Below are 16174 nucleotides of genomic sequence, written 5' to 3'. Positions count from 1 at the left end.
AAAAAAAGCAGTGTGGTCTAGCTGTTTGTAGACTCAAGCCTGGTTCACATCCTGGCTCTGTTTACAAATCGTGTAGCCCTGTGCCTCAGTTTCCAAATCTGGAGAATGAGATTGTGTCAGTCTCATGGTATGGAGTCTTATGAGGATTAAATTAATTGTTTGTGTAAAATGCTTAGAATAGTGCCTGGTACATATGAATATTCAATATGCACGAAGATTATTCTCTGCTCTAAGCCCCCACTTAGAACCACAGCTTGCACTGCAGTTTCAAACAGGCCGTCAGAGTGCCACCCACCTCTGGCTTGTTTCTCAAGGAATCTTGAAGAATTTCTGCCCAGCCGTTTACCAGAGAAACCATGCTCTATGACTCCAATGTCAGCTGGGGCCTCCCAGCCTGAGAGAGACCGAAATCAGTGTTAGCAGCACAGAATGTGGTCAGAGGCCTGTTTTCAATTCCTGTTGTGCTTTGCTCTGTAGCCTTAGACAAGTTACTTAGCCTCTCTGAGCTTTACTTTCTTCATCCATAGAATGAGATGATGATCTTAATAATAGTACAGGTTGATCATCTAATCTCTTATCTGGTCTTTTTTTTTTTTTTTTTTTTGAGATGTAGGGGGGTATCACTCTGTCATCCAGGCTGGAGTGCAGTGGTGCAATCACAGTTCACTGCAGCCTGGATCTCCTGGCCTCAAGCGATCTTTCCACCTCAGCCTCCAGAGTAGCTGGCACTACAGGTGCATGCCACCGTGCCTAATTTTTTTTTTTTCTTTTTTTTTTAGTTTTTGTAGAGATAGGGGTCTTGCTGTGTTGACCAGGCTGGTTTTGAACTCCTGGCCTCAAGCAATTCTCCAACCTTGGCCTCCCAAAGTACTGGGATTACAGGCGTGAACCACTGCACCTAGCCCACTACAGAAGTATTGATGGGATTATAAGGGCTTCCCCCATCCCCCTGGGGAGTAAATTCTGCAATATAAGGTATAGTCACTGTGTCATTTTTCTAAAATCCAAAACTCTGAATTCTGAACCACATATACCCCTGAAACCACATCTGGCTGAGGGTTTTTATAAGGGATTGTGGACCTATAGGGCCATACCTCACAGGGTTGGCAGGATATGATGGGTTAATGATATGAAGGAATGTGGCATAGTGTCTGGAACACAAGATAGCTGTTACTGTTTTTATTTCAGTTAAATTGTTTCACCTTTCACATCAGCCACTGGAAAATGGCCTGACATCCTGAGAAGTCCGTAGGATAAAAGAAAGCTGTGTTTCGGCCGGGCGCGGTGGCTCACACCTGTAATCCCGGCACTTTGGGAGGCAGAGGCGGGCAGATCACAAGGTCAGGAGATCGAGACCATCCTGGCTAACACGGTGAAACCCTGTCTCTACTAAAAATACAAAAAAATTAGCCAGGCGTGGTGGCAGGTGCCTGTAGTCCCAGCTACTCGGGAGGCTGAGGCAGGAGAATAGTGTGAACCCAGGAGGCAGAGGTTGCAGTGAGTCAAGATCATGCCACTGCACTCCAGCATGGGCAACAGAGACAGACTCTGTCTCAAAAATAAATAAGTAAATAAAAATAAAAATAAATGCAGTCGGCCGGGCGCTGTGGCTCACGCTTGTAATCCCAGCACTTTGGGAGGCCGAGGCGGGCGGATCACGAGGTCAGGAGATCGAGATCACGGTGAAACCCCGTCTCTACTAAAAATACAAAAAATTAGCCGGGCGTGGTGGCGGGCGCCTGTAGTCCCAGCTACTCGGAGAGGCTGAGGCAGGAGAATGGCGTGAACCCGGGAGGCGGAGCTTGCAGTGAGCCGAGATGGCGCCACTGCACTCCAGCCTGGGCGACAGAGCGAGACTCCGTCTCAAAAAAATAAATAAATAAATAAATGCAGTCCTGGAAAACTTCAGGCCATGGAAGCAGTTTTCAGTACTTGTTTTAGCAGCCACATCATTTTTCCAAATTAAATCTTACATGGATTTCCCCCCCATATGTCAAGGGGCAGACTATGATTTCATTAGCATACATTTATTTTATGGGTTCATATTTGTACAAAACAGCATCTCAATCACAAAGAACAATGAAGAGTTTTAGCTGCACCCTCTTTTGAAATTAGGGGTTTACAGAAGCCGGATGCAGCCCTCCAACAGCCGGCACATTCAATTGACTTGTGAATTTTTGCTTGGGATTTGCCCTACCAGTGATGTCTTCACTCAGCTACGTAGCTTCAAATGGTGATAGTTTTGCATGACAACTTGCATTGGAGTCCCAGGATACACTTTGGTCCAGAAAATCTTGAAAGAGAAGTGGTAGGATTTTGATTTCATGGGCAACATTGAACAACCATGCATGTTGTGTATCACAAATATACATGTTATACCCCTGAAATCCACAATAAGCACAAAATACAGTCTTCATGCTGCAATATGATAAGAAATGTCACACTATCCCTTATTATACAACGACTATGCCTTGATGGGAGAGCAGCATGCAACAAACACGCTGGAGGCTTTCGTAGCATTTATTCAAGCTCAGACTCTGGGATGCAGCAACGAACGCAGTAGTACAATATTCTGCGAGTGGGTATGCCCAGGCCGGGCATTTACAAGGAATAGAAAGATCAGGCCGGGCGTGGTGGCTCACGCCTGTAATCCCAACACTTTGGGAGGCTGAGGTGGGCGGATCACAAGGTCAGGAGATCCAGACCATCCTGGCTAATATGGTGAAACCCTGTCTCTACTAAAAATACAAAAATTAGCCAGGCATGGTGGTGTGCACCTGTAGTCCCAGATACTCAGGAGGCTGAGGCAGGAGAATCACTTGAACCCAGGAAGCAGAGGTTGCAGTGAGCCGAGATCGCGCCACTGCACTCCAGCCTGGGCTACAGAAGGAGATTCCATCTCAAAAAAAAAAAAAAAAAAAAGAATCAACAGAGAAGCCAGGCGCAGTGGTTCACACCTGCAATCCCAGCACTTTGGGAGGCCGAGGCAGGAGATTGAGACCATCCTGGCCAACATGGTGAAACCCTTTCTCTAGTAAAAATACAAAATTTAGCTGGACATGGTGGTGTGTGCCTGTAGTCCCAGCTACTAGGGAGGCTGAGGCAGGAGAATCGCTTGAACCAGGGAGTCAGACGTTGCAGTGAGCTGAGATTGTACCTCTGCACTCCAGCCTCGTGACAGAGCAAGACTCTGTCTCAAAAAAAAAAAAAAAAAAAGACATTAGGAGTCTCTGACATTACAATTTGGTAGGCTGAGTCTTTGTGTTGTGTGTAAGTTACATTTTTGAAAAGAGATTCAGCTCAAACCTTTGCAGATCCTTGAACTAACAAGTTTGCAAATCGACAGGTCCGTTGTCTCTGAGCAAAAGATCTGCCTACTCACATGTATTTGGATTTTACCTGATTTTTAAAATTCTTCTTCACCTCAGTGTTAACGTCGTTCATTGGTAACTCTTGAAAATGGCCTCTTAATTATTTACCTCCTTTTGGACCATTGCCCAGAAGCCTTGCCTCTTCTTTAGAGAGTGGAGTTCACTCCTCCTCACCAAGCCAGAGCTTCTGGAATTTAACTTGGGGAGACTCACACCCTCAACCCGGGCGCCAATCGGGGCAGAAGGGTCCTGCTTCTTACCAATTCTGTAAGAGAGACTCGGCGTGTAGAGAAGGCGACAGCTTTTCAAGAGCCGCTCACAGATCACTGAGTTCCTCAGAGGTGGGGAGCAGGCAACTCACTCTCAGCCATGGTTTCTGCTTGACATGCGCAAAACAGGGTGGCCCACTCCGAACAAGTTTGTGCCAGAGGTACATTCAGGGTACATGCTTTTGAAACACAGAAAACGGCTCTAGACTTTGCAATAACAGGATTTCCAGGAGGGCGCAAAGCTAGAGGGGTCCGTGCCGCCCGCCTCCCCCCAGCAAGAGAGGCTGTCCCCAGAATCAGGCCGCGGGTGACAGCCGAAGGAGGATGGCGGCCCTTCTCCCGAGTAGGGATCTCCCTGACACGTTCCTCCTGGATCTGCGTGAGTTTTCTTCAGCTCCAGGAAGAGATCTGCAAAACCTTGGAATCCAGGACCGTTTCCCCCTCCTCCATTTTCTGCAAAGGGCGCAGGCGCCTGGGGGGGGCGGGGGGCGGGTAGCCTGTGGTCTCCATAGCAACGGTCGGACGCGCTGCTGGCTACTGGCTCCGACTGCGCCTGCGCGGCTGGTCCCGCGGGCTCTCTCTGCTGGCGGAAGATGTTTGTGGGTCTTTGAGACCCTTCCTCACTTAGAAATTACTCTTATCTACTCAAATGATACCCATTCACATATTCAGGTGTTACCCGCACACTCTCAGATATTACCCACAACTACTTTCAATTATACGCGGATGCCACCCACACACTCTAATGCTACCCACACTCACTAATATGTATTCAAGTAACCCAAATGTTACCCGCACCTACTCAAATAGCTACTATGAGAGTCACGGGCAAAGTTTTGGTCTATTTATTCCCCTTCTGTATCCCCAGTGCCTGGCACACTGTAGGTCCTCAGGAAATTTTGTTGGTTGCATGGATACATGGATGAACGAGCAATCCACACTCAACCAGATTTTATGATCATTCAGCTGTTACCCACATGTACTCAAATGCTACCTACGCTCACTCCGATGTCTCCAAGTAATTCAAATATTACCCACTTACTCTGAGTGCCATGAAGGCAGGGATTTTTATTGAGTTTACTCCCTTCCATATCCCCAGCTCCTAGAACAGTACCTGGAACATAGTAGGTATGCAATAAATATCTGTAGGATGAATAAATGAGCCATGGGCACCCAGACGTTAACTACACTCACTCAGATGTAACCCACAAGTTAGTTAACTCAGATAAAGATATCCACCTCTTTCGCACTAGTCAGATGTTACCTGTGCTATCCAAATGATACCCATTCTTACTCCAAAGTTACCCACTCACTAGAGTCATTCCCACCCTCCCTTGCATTACCCACACTCACTCGCACTCCTTAAACGTACTGAGGTGGTACCTACCCTCCCACAGTCATCACTCACACCCCCTCAGACACTCCCCACGCCCACCCGATGCCACCACCTCACAGCTTCTTGTCTGAGGCGTGATGCCGCCGGCGGTTTCTCTTGTTCTTCCTTTTGCCCCTCTTGCCATCTCCAGCCTTGCTCTCCTTCTCGGAGGAGTCCAGAGGTGGCACCGCGTCCATCCGGACGGTGGCCCCAGCCTCCGGCTTCTGCCCCAGCCCAGGCACACAGCACTTTCTTGCAGGCAGCTCTCTGGGGCCTGTGGCTGGGGGACACAGTTCCTGCCTCAGGACCCGGGCCATATCCTCCACCGTCCTGCCCTCGCTCTGCAGAAAGAGGTTCAACTTGGTCAGGAATTCGATGTCCTGCTTCCGGGGCATGTAGACCACTCTCCACACACCGCCCTTGCCCTTGATCTCCCTGGGGACCACGGCGTAATTGATGTCCTCCGTCAGCTGAATGATGGCCGCCTTGGATTTATCTTCTTCCAGATAGGCCTTCCCAGCCACTTCGAACTTGCCTAGAGGTTTGAGGGGCAGCCGAATAATCTCTTCGAATTCCTCGTGGTTGCAGTCCTCTGGGATCCCCAGGATCATCAGGGACTTGTAACTGTCCACCTCCAGGGCCTTGCACCCGTGCTCCAACAGTGCAATGTCCTTCACCCCGAACAGCATCTTGCCCAACTCTTTGAGGCAGCAGTATGCCCGCTGGTGGACACCTGAGCTGCCTCGGGAATCCACGAAATTATCCAGGATGCCGCGATTCCTTCCCAAAGGCTACGAGAGAGTGAGGCCTCAGGGGCCGGAGGCTGCTCCCAGGACCCCTTCGTCCAGCTCAGTGAAGGATGCCCCCAGCCCCTGCCTGCAGGGCTGTGCAACGTCGGGGCTTCTGTGGCTCCCTCTGAGTGGGCTCGAAGATTCCCAGGGACTTACGAGTGCTGGAGAAGCAGAAGGCCGTGTTTGCCACCTGACTCGTGGCTCCCGGGTCCTGGGCAAGGCTGCACCAAGGAGGGTCTGAAGATGATGCTTCCCCTTTCTTGGCGTGGCCTCCAAAGGTCTCGCAGGCCCCAACAGTCTCTCCGGATCTGGGACTGCTGATCTCCCTGGGGCAACAGCCAACGGAGTGTCGTAGGCGGGGCCCTGGCAGGCAGGGAGGCGCGTCCCTCACCGCTGGCCCAGAGGTTGCCCTCAGTGCCCTGTGGCGGGACTAGGACGAGGAGGTGGCCGCTGCACTTGCTCCCGCAGTGACGTCACCACCTCCTTCCGCTCTGCGGCCTGGCGGTCTCCATGGCAACCGCTGGAGCATCGCCTCTGCCATTGGCCGACTGGCCGCATTGAAATCAAGAGTCTGAGGGGGTCATTCGGAGGTGAGGGGTCGGCCACCAGCCATCAGAAGCGCCCGCGATTCTCCTTTGAATAATAGCTGATTCCAGGGGTGAGGGGACAGCGAATGTACAAGAGGCACCCGGGGCATCTTTTGGGGTCAGAAAGTAAGGAAGTGCTTAAAAAAAAAAAAGATGAGAACACCTGGAAAGACACAGGAACCAGCCTGAAAGGCTCCCACTGGCCAACCCTAGGACAATTTGAGCATCAACGTTAAAAATGAAAGTAACAGATTATAACCCTTTGAATAAAATTAGAATCTATGAGTTGATGTAGATATAAGTACATGAATGCAAAGTTTGGTGAGGAATGTGAACAATCACGTTGTCTCCAAGTACCTGCCCATATAATACTCATCAAAGGGAACAAGTGTGTCTTTACAGTGGAATGTTCTTGCATGTAGGACACACACATACTATAATATTCAGAGCAATATGACTATTTACACTCAAAATGCTTCAGGGGAGAAAACATTCTTTTTTTTTTTTTTTTGAGATGAAGTCTCCCTCTGTTGCCCAGGCGAGAGTGCAGTGGCCCGATCTCGGCTCACTGCAACCTCTGCCTCCCCAGTTCAAGTGATTCTCTTGCCTCAGCCTCCCAGGTAGCTGGGATCACAGGCATGCGCCACCATGCTCAGCTAATTTTTGTATTTTTAGTAGAGATGCAGTTTCACCATGTCGGCCAGGCTGGTCTTGAACTCCCAACCTCAGGTGATCCGTCCACCTCGGCCTCCCAAAATGCTAGGATTACAGGCCAGAGCCATCACACCTGGCTGTGAAAACATTCTTTATACTATATTTGCAACTCTTCTGTAGGTTTATGGTTGTTTCAAATAAATGTTTAAAAATAAATAAGAAATGTCTCCCCCATGTGATGACATCCACAATGTCTATTCCTCTCCTCCCCAGTCCCCATTAATAAAGCCAAAACATTTGGGTTAGGTCGACACCCTTTATACCCCCAGTTCCAGGGGTAAGCCCTGATTGGCTTGAACCAATTAGCATAATCTCACCTCCTTGCCACAGTGATTGGTTCAGAAATGGTCACCCAGGTAACCTGGACAAAAAGCAATTAGTGCCTAATATGCCCCTCTTCTCTGAGACTGATTAAAGGTTAGATACGTGAACTCAGTAAGTCCAATCATAATGAAGGTAAGGATTTCTGCAACTGGTAAGAGGAGGAAGACTCTCTCTTTCCTCCTAGACATGAAAGACTAAGTATAGGCGCTGCAGGAGGCTGTCTTGGAAGCATGACAAACTCTTTCTCTCTCTCTTTCTTTCTTTGACAAACTCTTTCTCTCTTTCTTTCCTTCCTTCCTTCCTTCTTCCTTCCTTTCTTTCTTTCTTTATTTCCTTCCTTCCTTGTTTTTCTTCCCTCCCTCCCTCCCTGCCTCCTTTCTTTCTTCCTTCCCTCCTTTCTTTTTTTCTTTTCCTCTCTCTCTTTCTTTCTTTTCTTTTCTTTCTCTCTCTCTCTTTCTCCTTCCTTCCTTTCTTCCTTCCTTCCTTCCTTCCTTTCTTTCTTTCCTTCTTTCTTTCTTTCTTTTTCGACAGTCCTCCTCTGTCGCCCAGGCTGGAGTGCAATGGCACGATCTCGACTCACCGCAACCTCCGCCTCCCGGGTTCAAGCCATTCTGCTGCCTCAGCCTCCCTAGTAGCTGGGATTACAGGCATACACCACCACACCCGGCTAATTTTGTGTTTTTAGTAGAGACAGGGTTTCGCCCTGTTGGTCAGGCTGGTCTCGAACTCCTGACCTCAGGTGGTTCACCCACCTTGGCCTCCCAAAGTGCTGGGATTACAGGCATGAGCCACCGTACCTGGCCAATACTAGATATTATCAGGCTTTTTCAGTTTGGATATTCTGGTATGTATCTCATCAGAGTAATCTTCTGTGTGAAATCTTGTGTTTTACATTTGAATATTCCTGATAACCAATGAAATTGAGAATTTATTTTCAGATACTTATTGGCCATTTGGATATTCTGTTTTGTGAAGAGTCTGCTAAAGTCTTTCACTTGTTATTCTATTGGATTGTCATCTTTTTTCTTATTGAATTGTAATTTTTCTTTCTTTCTTTCTTTCTTTTTTGAAACAGGGTCTCATTCTGTCACCCAGGCTGCAGTGCAGTGGCCCAATCATAGCTCACTGCAGCCTCAGACTCCTGAACTCAAGTGATCCTCCCACCTCAGGCTCCTGAGTAGCTGGAACTACAGGCATATGTCACCACGCCTAGCTAACTTAAAAAAATTTTTTTTGTAGAGATGGCGTCTTACCATGTTGCCCAGGCTGGTCCTGAAATCCCAGACTCAAGCAATCCTCTCACCTCTGCCTCCCAAAGTAATGGGATTATAGGCATGAGCCACTGTGCATGGCTGTAATTTTTTTTTTTTTTTGAGATGGAGTCTCGCTCTGTCACCCAGGCTGGAGTGCAGTGGCGTGATCTCGGCTCACTGCAACTTCCACCTCCTGGGTTAAGCAATTCTCTGCCTCAGCCTCCCGAGTAGCTGGGATTACAGGCACCCACCACCACACCCAGCTAATTTTTGTATTTTTAGTACAGATGGGGTTTTATCATCTTGGCCAGTCTGGTCTTGAACTTCTGACCTCATGATCCACCCGTCTCGGCCTGCCAAAGTGCTGGGATTACAGGCGGGGCCACCGTGCCTGACCTTTATTTTTTTTATTTTATTTTTTTAGACAGGATCTGGCTCAGTCGCCCAGGCTGGAGTGCAGTAGCACGATCTTGGCTCACTGCAACCTCCACCTCCCAAGCTCAAGGGATCCTCCCACCTTAGCCTCCTCAGTAGAGCTGGGATTACAGGCGCACGCCACCACACCTAGCTAATTTTTGTATTTTTTGTAGAGCTAGGGTCTCGCTAGGTTGCCCAGGCTGGTCTCAAACTCCTGAGTTCAAGTGATCTGCCCACCTGAGCATCCCTCGGTGCTGGGATTCCAGGCATGAGCCACTGCACCTGGTCCCCAGTTGTAATTCTTTATATATGTTGGACATTATCAGGATTGTTTTAAGCTGATTTGAGTTTTATTTTCTGTAAGTTGCATCCCAAAAGACAGCTTAACTACCACAGAAAGACTCATGAGTTTGCCACACACAACATTTTGTTTTGTCTTTTTCACGTCTCATAATTGTTACGGCCATAAGCTGATTCTTTTTTACAACAGAGGCAGTACAGTAGGTTTATTACCTACTGAGAAACTTCTCTCTCTCAATTTTTTTGTTTTGTTTTGTTTTGGGGGGGGACAAAGTCTCTGTCACTCAGACTGGAGTGCAGTGGCGCGATCTCAGCTCACTGCAATCTCCACCTCCCTGGTTCAAGCAATCCTCCTACCTCAGCCTCCCGAGTAGCTGGGATTACAGGCATGCCACCAAGCCCGGCTAATTTTTGTATTTTAGTAGAGACTGGGTTTCACTGTGTTGGTCAGGCTGGTCTTGAACTCCTGGCCTCAAGTGATCCTCCCACCTCAGCCTCCCAAAGTGGTGGGATTGCTGGCGTGAGCCACTGCGCCCGGTTGTCTCTCTCAAATTTCAAAGACACTTCAATTCTCAGTGCCTCCTCCTTTGAGTCCTCCTGGGAGCAGACTGGAGACTGGACAGGTAGACTGCTTGATCTTGAGGGCAGGACTAGCAGGGATCAGGAACTGACCTAGAATGTGACAAGTCCATCTAACTGGGAATCAACTTAACTCCATATTTCACCTCTCTGTGACACATTGCACTCAGCACTTTGCAATGGCACCCCTGGCATCCATGCGTGCCAGCACTGAATGGCTAGCGTGGGTATGTCACTGAGCATGTGGGCAGTGTCTCAGGAAAAGTGGGGAGTGTTACGATGACCTTGGGTAATGCCTTGGGGAAGGTCCGTTTGTTAGAAGAATATGTTTAAATCAGAGGCCACAGATTAGAAGCCTAAACAGTGGAAATGGGGCTTCAGATATGCTTTATTTGTTCAACTCTACGTTTCAAAAATTTGAGGCTGGGCATGGTGGTTCACACCCTGTGCCACCAACACTTTGGGAGGCCGAGGCAGGAGAATCGCTTGAGCCTAGGAGTTTGAGACCAACCTGGGCAACATAGTAAGACCTTGTCTCTACAAAAAAATCAAAAAATTAGCCAGGCATGGTGCCTGTGATCCCAGCTACTTTGGGGAGCTGCGGTGGGAGGATTGGTTGAGTCCAGGAGGTGGAGGCTACAGTGAGTCATGATTGTGCCACTGCACTCCGGCTTAGGGGACATAGAATTTGTCTCAAAAAAAAAGAAAATGATGTTGGCCGGGCATGGTGGCTCACCCTTGTAATCCCAGCACTTAGGCAGGCTGAGGCGGGAGGATCACTTGAGGTCAGGAGTTCAAGACCAGCCTGACCAACATGGTGAAACCCAGTCTCTACCAAAAAATACAAAAATTAGCCAGGCATGGTGGCACACGCCTGTAATCTCAGTTACTCGGGAGGCTGAGGTAGGAGAATCACTTGAACCTAGAGGCAGAGGCTGCAGTGAGCCAAAATGACCCCACTGCACTCCAGCCTGGGCAATAGAGGGAGACTCTGTCTCAAAGAAAAAAAAAATGATATTGCTAATAATGATACTACCACAAATACTACTACTACTAAGGTTGGTTTTAACATTCATTGGTTGGCATTATGTATCAGTCAGCATAGGTTAGATTACAGAGCAGGAACAAGTAATGGGGAATTGGAAATAATAGAAACACAGTAAAGTCCACCACAAGCCCAGACAATGTGCACCGCACCAGGTTCAGCTCTGTACACATTGTTTCATTTCACAACAACCTTATGACATGGGCACTTTTTTTTTTTTTGAGACGGCGTCTAGCTCTGTCACCCAGGCTGGAGTGCAGTGGCACGATCTCGGCTCACTGCAAGCTCCGCCTCCCGGGTTCATGCCATTCTCCTGCCTCAGCCTCCCGAGTAGCTGGGACTACAGGCTCCTGCCACTATGCCCGGCTAATTTTTTTGTATTTTTAGTAGAGATGGGGTTTCACCGTGTTAGCCAGGATGGTCTCGATCTCCTGACCTCGTGATCTGCCCATCTTGGCCTCCCAAAGTGCTGGGATTACAGGAGTGAGCCACCGCGCCAGGCCTGATGACTCCGGTTTTATATTCAGGAAAACTGAAGATCAGAGAGGTTAATTCACTTACCTAAGGTCACACAGCCAGTGAATGGCAAAGCTAGACTTCCCGCCTCAGCACCCTGACTCTTGGGCGCACAGATTTAACATTATACAATACCATGGAGTTCCCTGAGAAAGGGGTCCCATATTGTGTCACGTGGCTTAGTTCCTGTTCCATCGTGAAGTTTCTGGATGACAGTTCCCTCTCTCGGCTGTATGCTGATTTTGTTCAGTGCCAGTTTAGCTAAGCTGGGCCTGTGTGTCCTAGAATAGCTTTCTGCAGGTGGCTGTTGGTTAGAGTTGTCTAAAAGAGAAATGTGCATTAGATTTACACAGCGGCTGGTGCTGTGAGAAGGTCTGCACAGGGTACGGGTCCCACATGGCTCATGCATTTCGTGACTGGTCTGTGGGCTCACCTTGTTGGCTTGGGGCAGCCTCTGGGACTCCACCTGCTCCTGCCGGTCTCCTTTTCAGCGTCGGTGAACTTGGGGCCAGCACCCACCGGAGCAGCTCTGTGGGGGCGAAGGGCACCAGCTTCCCCTGCAGGTCAAGCGTGGAATTGAGGTTGAAGGTGGGAAAAGAGACGTTGGTGGGGGGCGGGGGTTCCAGTTTGTCTTCAAGGATTCTAATTATTATTATTTTTTTTTGAGACGGAATCTCGCTCTGTTGCCCAGGCTGGACTGCAATGGCGCCATCTCTGCTCACTGCAACCTCCACCTCCTGGGTTCAAGTGATTCTCCGGCCTCAGCCTCCTGAGTAGCTGGGATTACAGGCACCCACCATCATGCCCGGCTAATTTTTGTATTTTCGTAGAGATGAGGTTTCACCATGTTGGCCAGGCTTGTCTCAAACTCCTGACTTCAAATGATCCGCCTGCCTCGACTTCCAAAAATGCTGGGATTGCAGGAATGAGCCACCGCACCTGGCCTAGATTGTCCTTGTAGGTTCCAATTTGTCCTCCCTGTCCCGGTTCAGTTTCTAAATTGCCCAGCAGACTGACCTACAGAGACTTAAAACCCAATACTAGTCACAGAAAAAAAAACTTTGATACACTCCTCCTCCAGCAACCCTAGCGCTCCCTGGATAGTAACTTTTTTTTTTTTTTTTTTGTAAATAAGGGTCTCTCTATGTTGCCCAGGCTGGTATCGAACTCCTGAGTTCAAGTGATTCTCCCACCTCGGCCTCCCAAAGTGTTGGGATTACAGGCATGAGCCACCACGCCCAGCCTCAGTAACTTTTAAACAAGATCCTGCCAACCCTATACTATTATTATTATTTTGCCATCACGAATATAGTTTATTTTTTAATTTTTAATTTTGAATTGTGTGGGTACATGGTCGCTGTATATATGTATGGGGTACATGAGATATTTGATACAGGCACGCAATGAGAAATAATCGCATTGTGGAGAATGAGGTCACCATCCCCTTAAGAACTTTGTGTGACAAACAATCCAATTACATTCATTTAGCTATTTTGAAATGTACTATTATTATTAACAATAATCATCCTGTTGTGCTATCAGATAGTATGTCTTATTCATTCTTTCTACTTGTGTTGTGTATTGTACCCATTAACCATCCCCACCTCCCCCATCCATCCCCCCAACGACCCTTCCCAGCCTCTGGTAACCTTCTGTCTATATGTTCAACTGTTTTGTTTTGTTTTGTTTTGTTTTGTTTTGAGAGGGAGTCTCACTCTGTCGCCCAGGCTGGAGTGTAATGGTGCGATCTTGGCTCACTGTAACCTCTGCCTCCCAGGTTCAAGTGATTCTCATGCCTCAGCCTCCCTAGCAGCTGAGATTACAGGCATGCGCCACCAAGCCTGGCTAATTTTTGTATTTTTAGTAGAGATGGGGTTTCACCATGTCAGCCAGGCTGGTCTGGAACTCCTGACCTCAACTGCAACCTCAGCACCCACCTCGGCCTCCCAGAGTGCTGAGATTATAGGCATGAGCCACCGTGCCTGTCCTCATTCAATTGTTTTGATTATTTTAATTCCCACAAATAAATGAGAACATGCAGTTTGTCTTTCTGTGCCTGGCTTATTTCACTTAACATAATGACCTCCAGTTCCATCCATGTTTTTGCAAATGGCAGGATCTCATTCTTTTTCATGGCTGAATAGTACTCCATTGTGTATAAGCAACACATTTTCTGTATCCATTCTTCTGTTGATGGACACTCAGGTTGTTTCCTAATCTTCGCTGTCGTGGACAGTGCTGCAACAAACATGGGAGTGCAGAGATCTCCTTAAGCTACTGATTTCCTGTCTTTTGGGTATATACCCAGCAGTGGGATGGCAGGATCAATTTTTAGCTTAATTTTTAGTTTTGAGGAACCTCCAAATTATTCTCCATAGTGGTTGTACTAATTTACATTCCCACCAACAGAGTATGAGGATTCCCTTTTCTCCACCAGCATTTGTTCTTTGCTGTCTTTTGGATATAAGCTTTTTTTTTTTGAGACGGAGTTTCACTCTTATTGCCAAGGCTGGAGTGCAATTGCGCAATTTTGGCTCACTGCAACCTCTGCCTCTCAGGTTTGAGCAATTCTCCTGCCTCAGCCTCATGAGTAGCTGGGATTACAGGCGTGCGCCACCACGCCTGGCTAATTTTTTGTATTTTTGGTAGAGAAGACATTTCTCCATGTTGGTCAGGCTGGTCGTGAACTCCCGACCTCAGGTGATCTGCCCGCCTCAGCCTCCCAAAGTGCTGGGATTACAGGCGTCAGCCATCGCATCTGACCGGATATAAGCTATTTTAACTGGGGTGAGATGATATCTTTATCTTGTTTTAGTTTTGACCACCATCCCTTTCTGGGTCCTCACCTCCCCCAGATTCACCCACAATTGTCTAAGATCCAATCACATAACGTTTCTTATCCCGTGTGGCTCATAGACCTCCTTCTGTTTAACACCGACCGATCCTGAACAACCATGACTCTTCCTTTATAAACATCAGTTGCACTAACATATTACTTTTCAGGTTTTCCAATAGAGAGAAAACAAGGGAAATGTGCCCTCTCATTTAGGGGTTTTAGGAACCAGCTCTTCCACAGAGATTTCTTTTAAGTCTAATTTCGTCATAAAAAATTTTGCATTCGAGCCGGGCATGGTGGCTCACACCTGTAATCCCAGCACTTTGGGAGGCCGAGGCGGGTGGATTACCCGAGGTCAGGAGTTCGAGACCACCCTGGCCAACATGACGAAACCCCATCTCTGGTAAAAATACAAAAATTAGCCGGGTGTGTTGGCACACACCAGTAATCCCAGCTACTTGGGAGACTGAGGCAGGAGAATCACTTGAACCTGGCAGGTGGAGGTTGCAGTGAGCTGAGATCGCACCACTGCCCTCCAGCCTGGGTGATAGAGTGAGACTCTGTCTCAAAAAAAAAAAAAAAAAAAAATCACATTCGACTCCATGACATGACCATTTTAATACAAAGATGAGTTTTCCTTCCAAAGATGAAGTAAAATTGTTGGTCCAAAATATTTGCCACGAGTTTATGAATCCTTTACACTCCACTGCATATCCCTGGGCTTATGCATGTTCCAAATTGAGAAGCAAGGGAAGAGAACGGTTCATTCATTTGATCCACCAAGATTTACTGAGAAGTGTCCTTGTTCTAGGCTTGGGTAACGTGCTGGGCATACTTGAGTGAGTGAGACAGGCTCTGCTTTGAGGAGCTCAGTCTAGTGGTTACGACAGGCTAGCTCAGTCTGTTTACAGGCAGGGAGAGAAGCCCTATAATTACCACGATGTGTTCCGAACCTGGTGTGGGGTGTAGAATACAGAATATATCAAGTGGGCTTAGTTTTCCTGGAACATGTTTTGCTAGAGTTTAAAGAGAGAACCGCATAAAGTCCTTTGGAGGCCCTGAGATGCCTGACTGACATCATTATTGTATGAGTAAACTTTTTATTAATTCACTCTTCAACGTCTCTGATTAATTCTCCATAAAGGAATTCATCTGTCTGGTCTCATCCGGGAAGGCTCCCCGCAGAAGGTGACATTTGAGAGAAATCTTGATGGATGCATATAATAACCACAAATAATACTATTTTAAAAAGTAGTAACTGCTAACTTTTGCATAGGGCATACTAAAATATTCTAAGCCTTCCATGTGTACTAAGTCAGCTAATTTTTACAACAGTCCATGAGTTAGATGTTTTATTGATTCAATCATTTATTCATTCAACAAGTATTTATTGAATAGTTCCTGTATCTTATAGTCAGGAAAATTGAGGACCAGAGAGGTTAAATCACTTATCTGGGGCCACACAGCTAGTGAGTTTTTTTTTTTTTTTTGAGATAGGTCTTGCTCTGTTACCCAGGCTGGAATGCAGTGGCGCAGTCATGGCTCACTGCAGCCTCAACCTCCCAGGCTCAAGCAATCTTCCCACCTCAGCCTCCTGAGTAACCGGGACTATAGAAGCATGCCACCACACCTAGCTAACTTAATTTTTTTTTTTTTTTTTGTAGAGACAGAGTCTCACTATGTTGCCCAGGCTGGTCTCAAACTCCTGAACTCAAGCAATCCTCCTGACTCAGTCTCTCAAAGTGCTGGTATTACAGGTATGAGCCACTGTGCCTTGCCAAATGAGTTTTCTTTCTT

General features: G+C 47.5%; 2 protein-coding genes across 2 annotated transcripts in view; both read right to left on the bottom strand.

The window, feature by feature from the left end:
- Nucleotides 1-2011: 2011 nt before the first annotated feature.
- LOC131382596 (paraneoplastic antigen-like protein 8C) lies at nucleotides 2012-6281 on the bottom strand. Its single transcript, XM_058434953.1, has one exon. It carries the CDS (start codon nucleotides 5702-5704, stop codon nucleotides 5090-5092), a length of 615 nt encoding a protein of 204 aa, XP_058290936.1. The 5' UTR covers nucleotides 5705-6281; the 3' UTR covers nucleotides 2012-5089.
- A 4596-nt stretch (nucleotides 6282-10877) lies between these two features.
- The window catches only part of LOC131382597 (uncharacterized), a 13920-nt gene continuing 8623 nt past the window's right edge, over nucleotides 10878-16174 (bottom strand). The window contains exons 4-5 of the mRNA XM_058434954.1: nucleotides 11975-12098; nucleotides 10878-11862 (exon numbers count right to left, since the gene is read on the bottom strand). Of these exons, the coding sequence (XP_058290937.1) occupies nucleotides 11666-11862; nucleotides 11975-12098 (321 nt within the window). The 3' untranslated portion in view covers nucleotides 10878-11665. The remainder of the gene's footprint in view (nucleotides 11863-11974; nucleotides 12099-16174) is intronic.

Source organism: Hylobates moloch, unplaced genomic scaffold (genome assembly GCF_009828535.3).
Source record: "Hylobates moloch isolate HMO894 unplaced genomic scaffold, HMol_V3 SCAFFOLD_129, whole genome shotgun sequence".
Taxonomy (NCBI): Eukaryota; Metazoa; Chordata; class Mammalia; order Primates; family Hylobatidae; genus Hylobates; species Hylobates moloch.
This window is presented reverse-complemented; position numbering and strand designations above follow the sequence as displayed.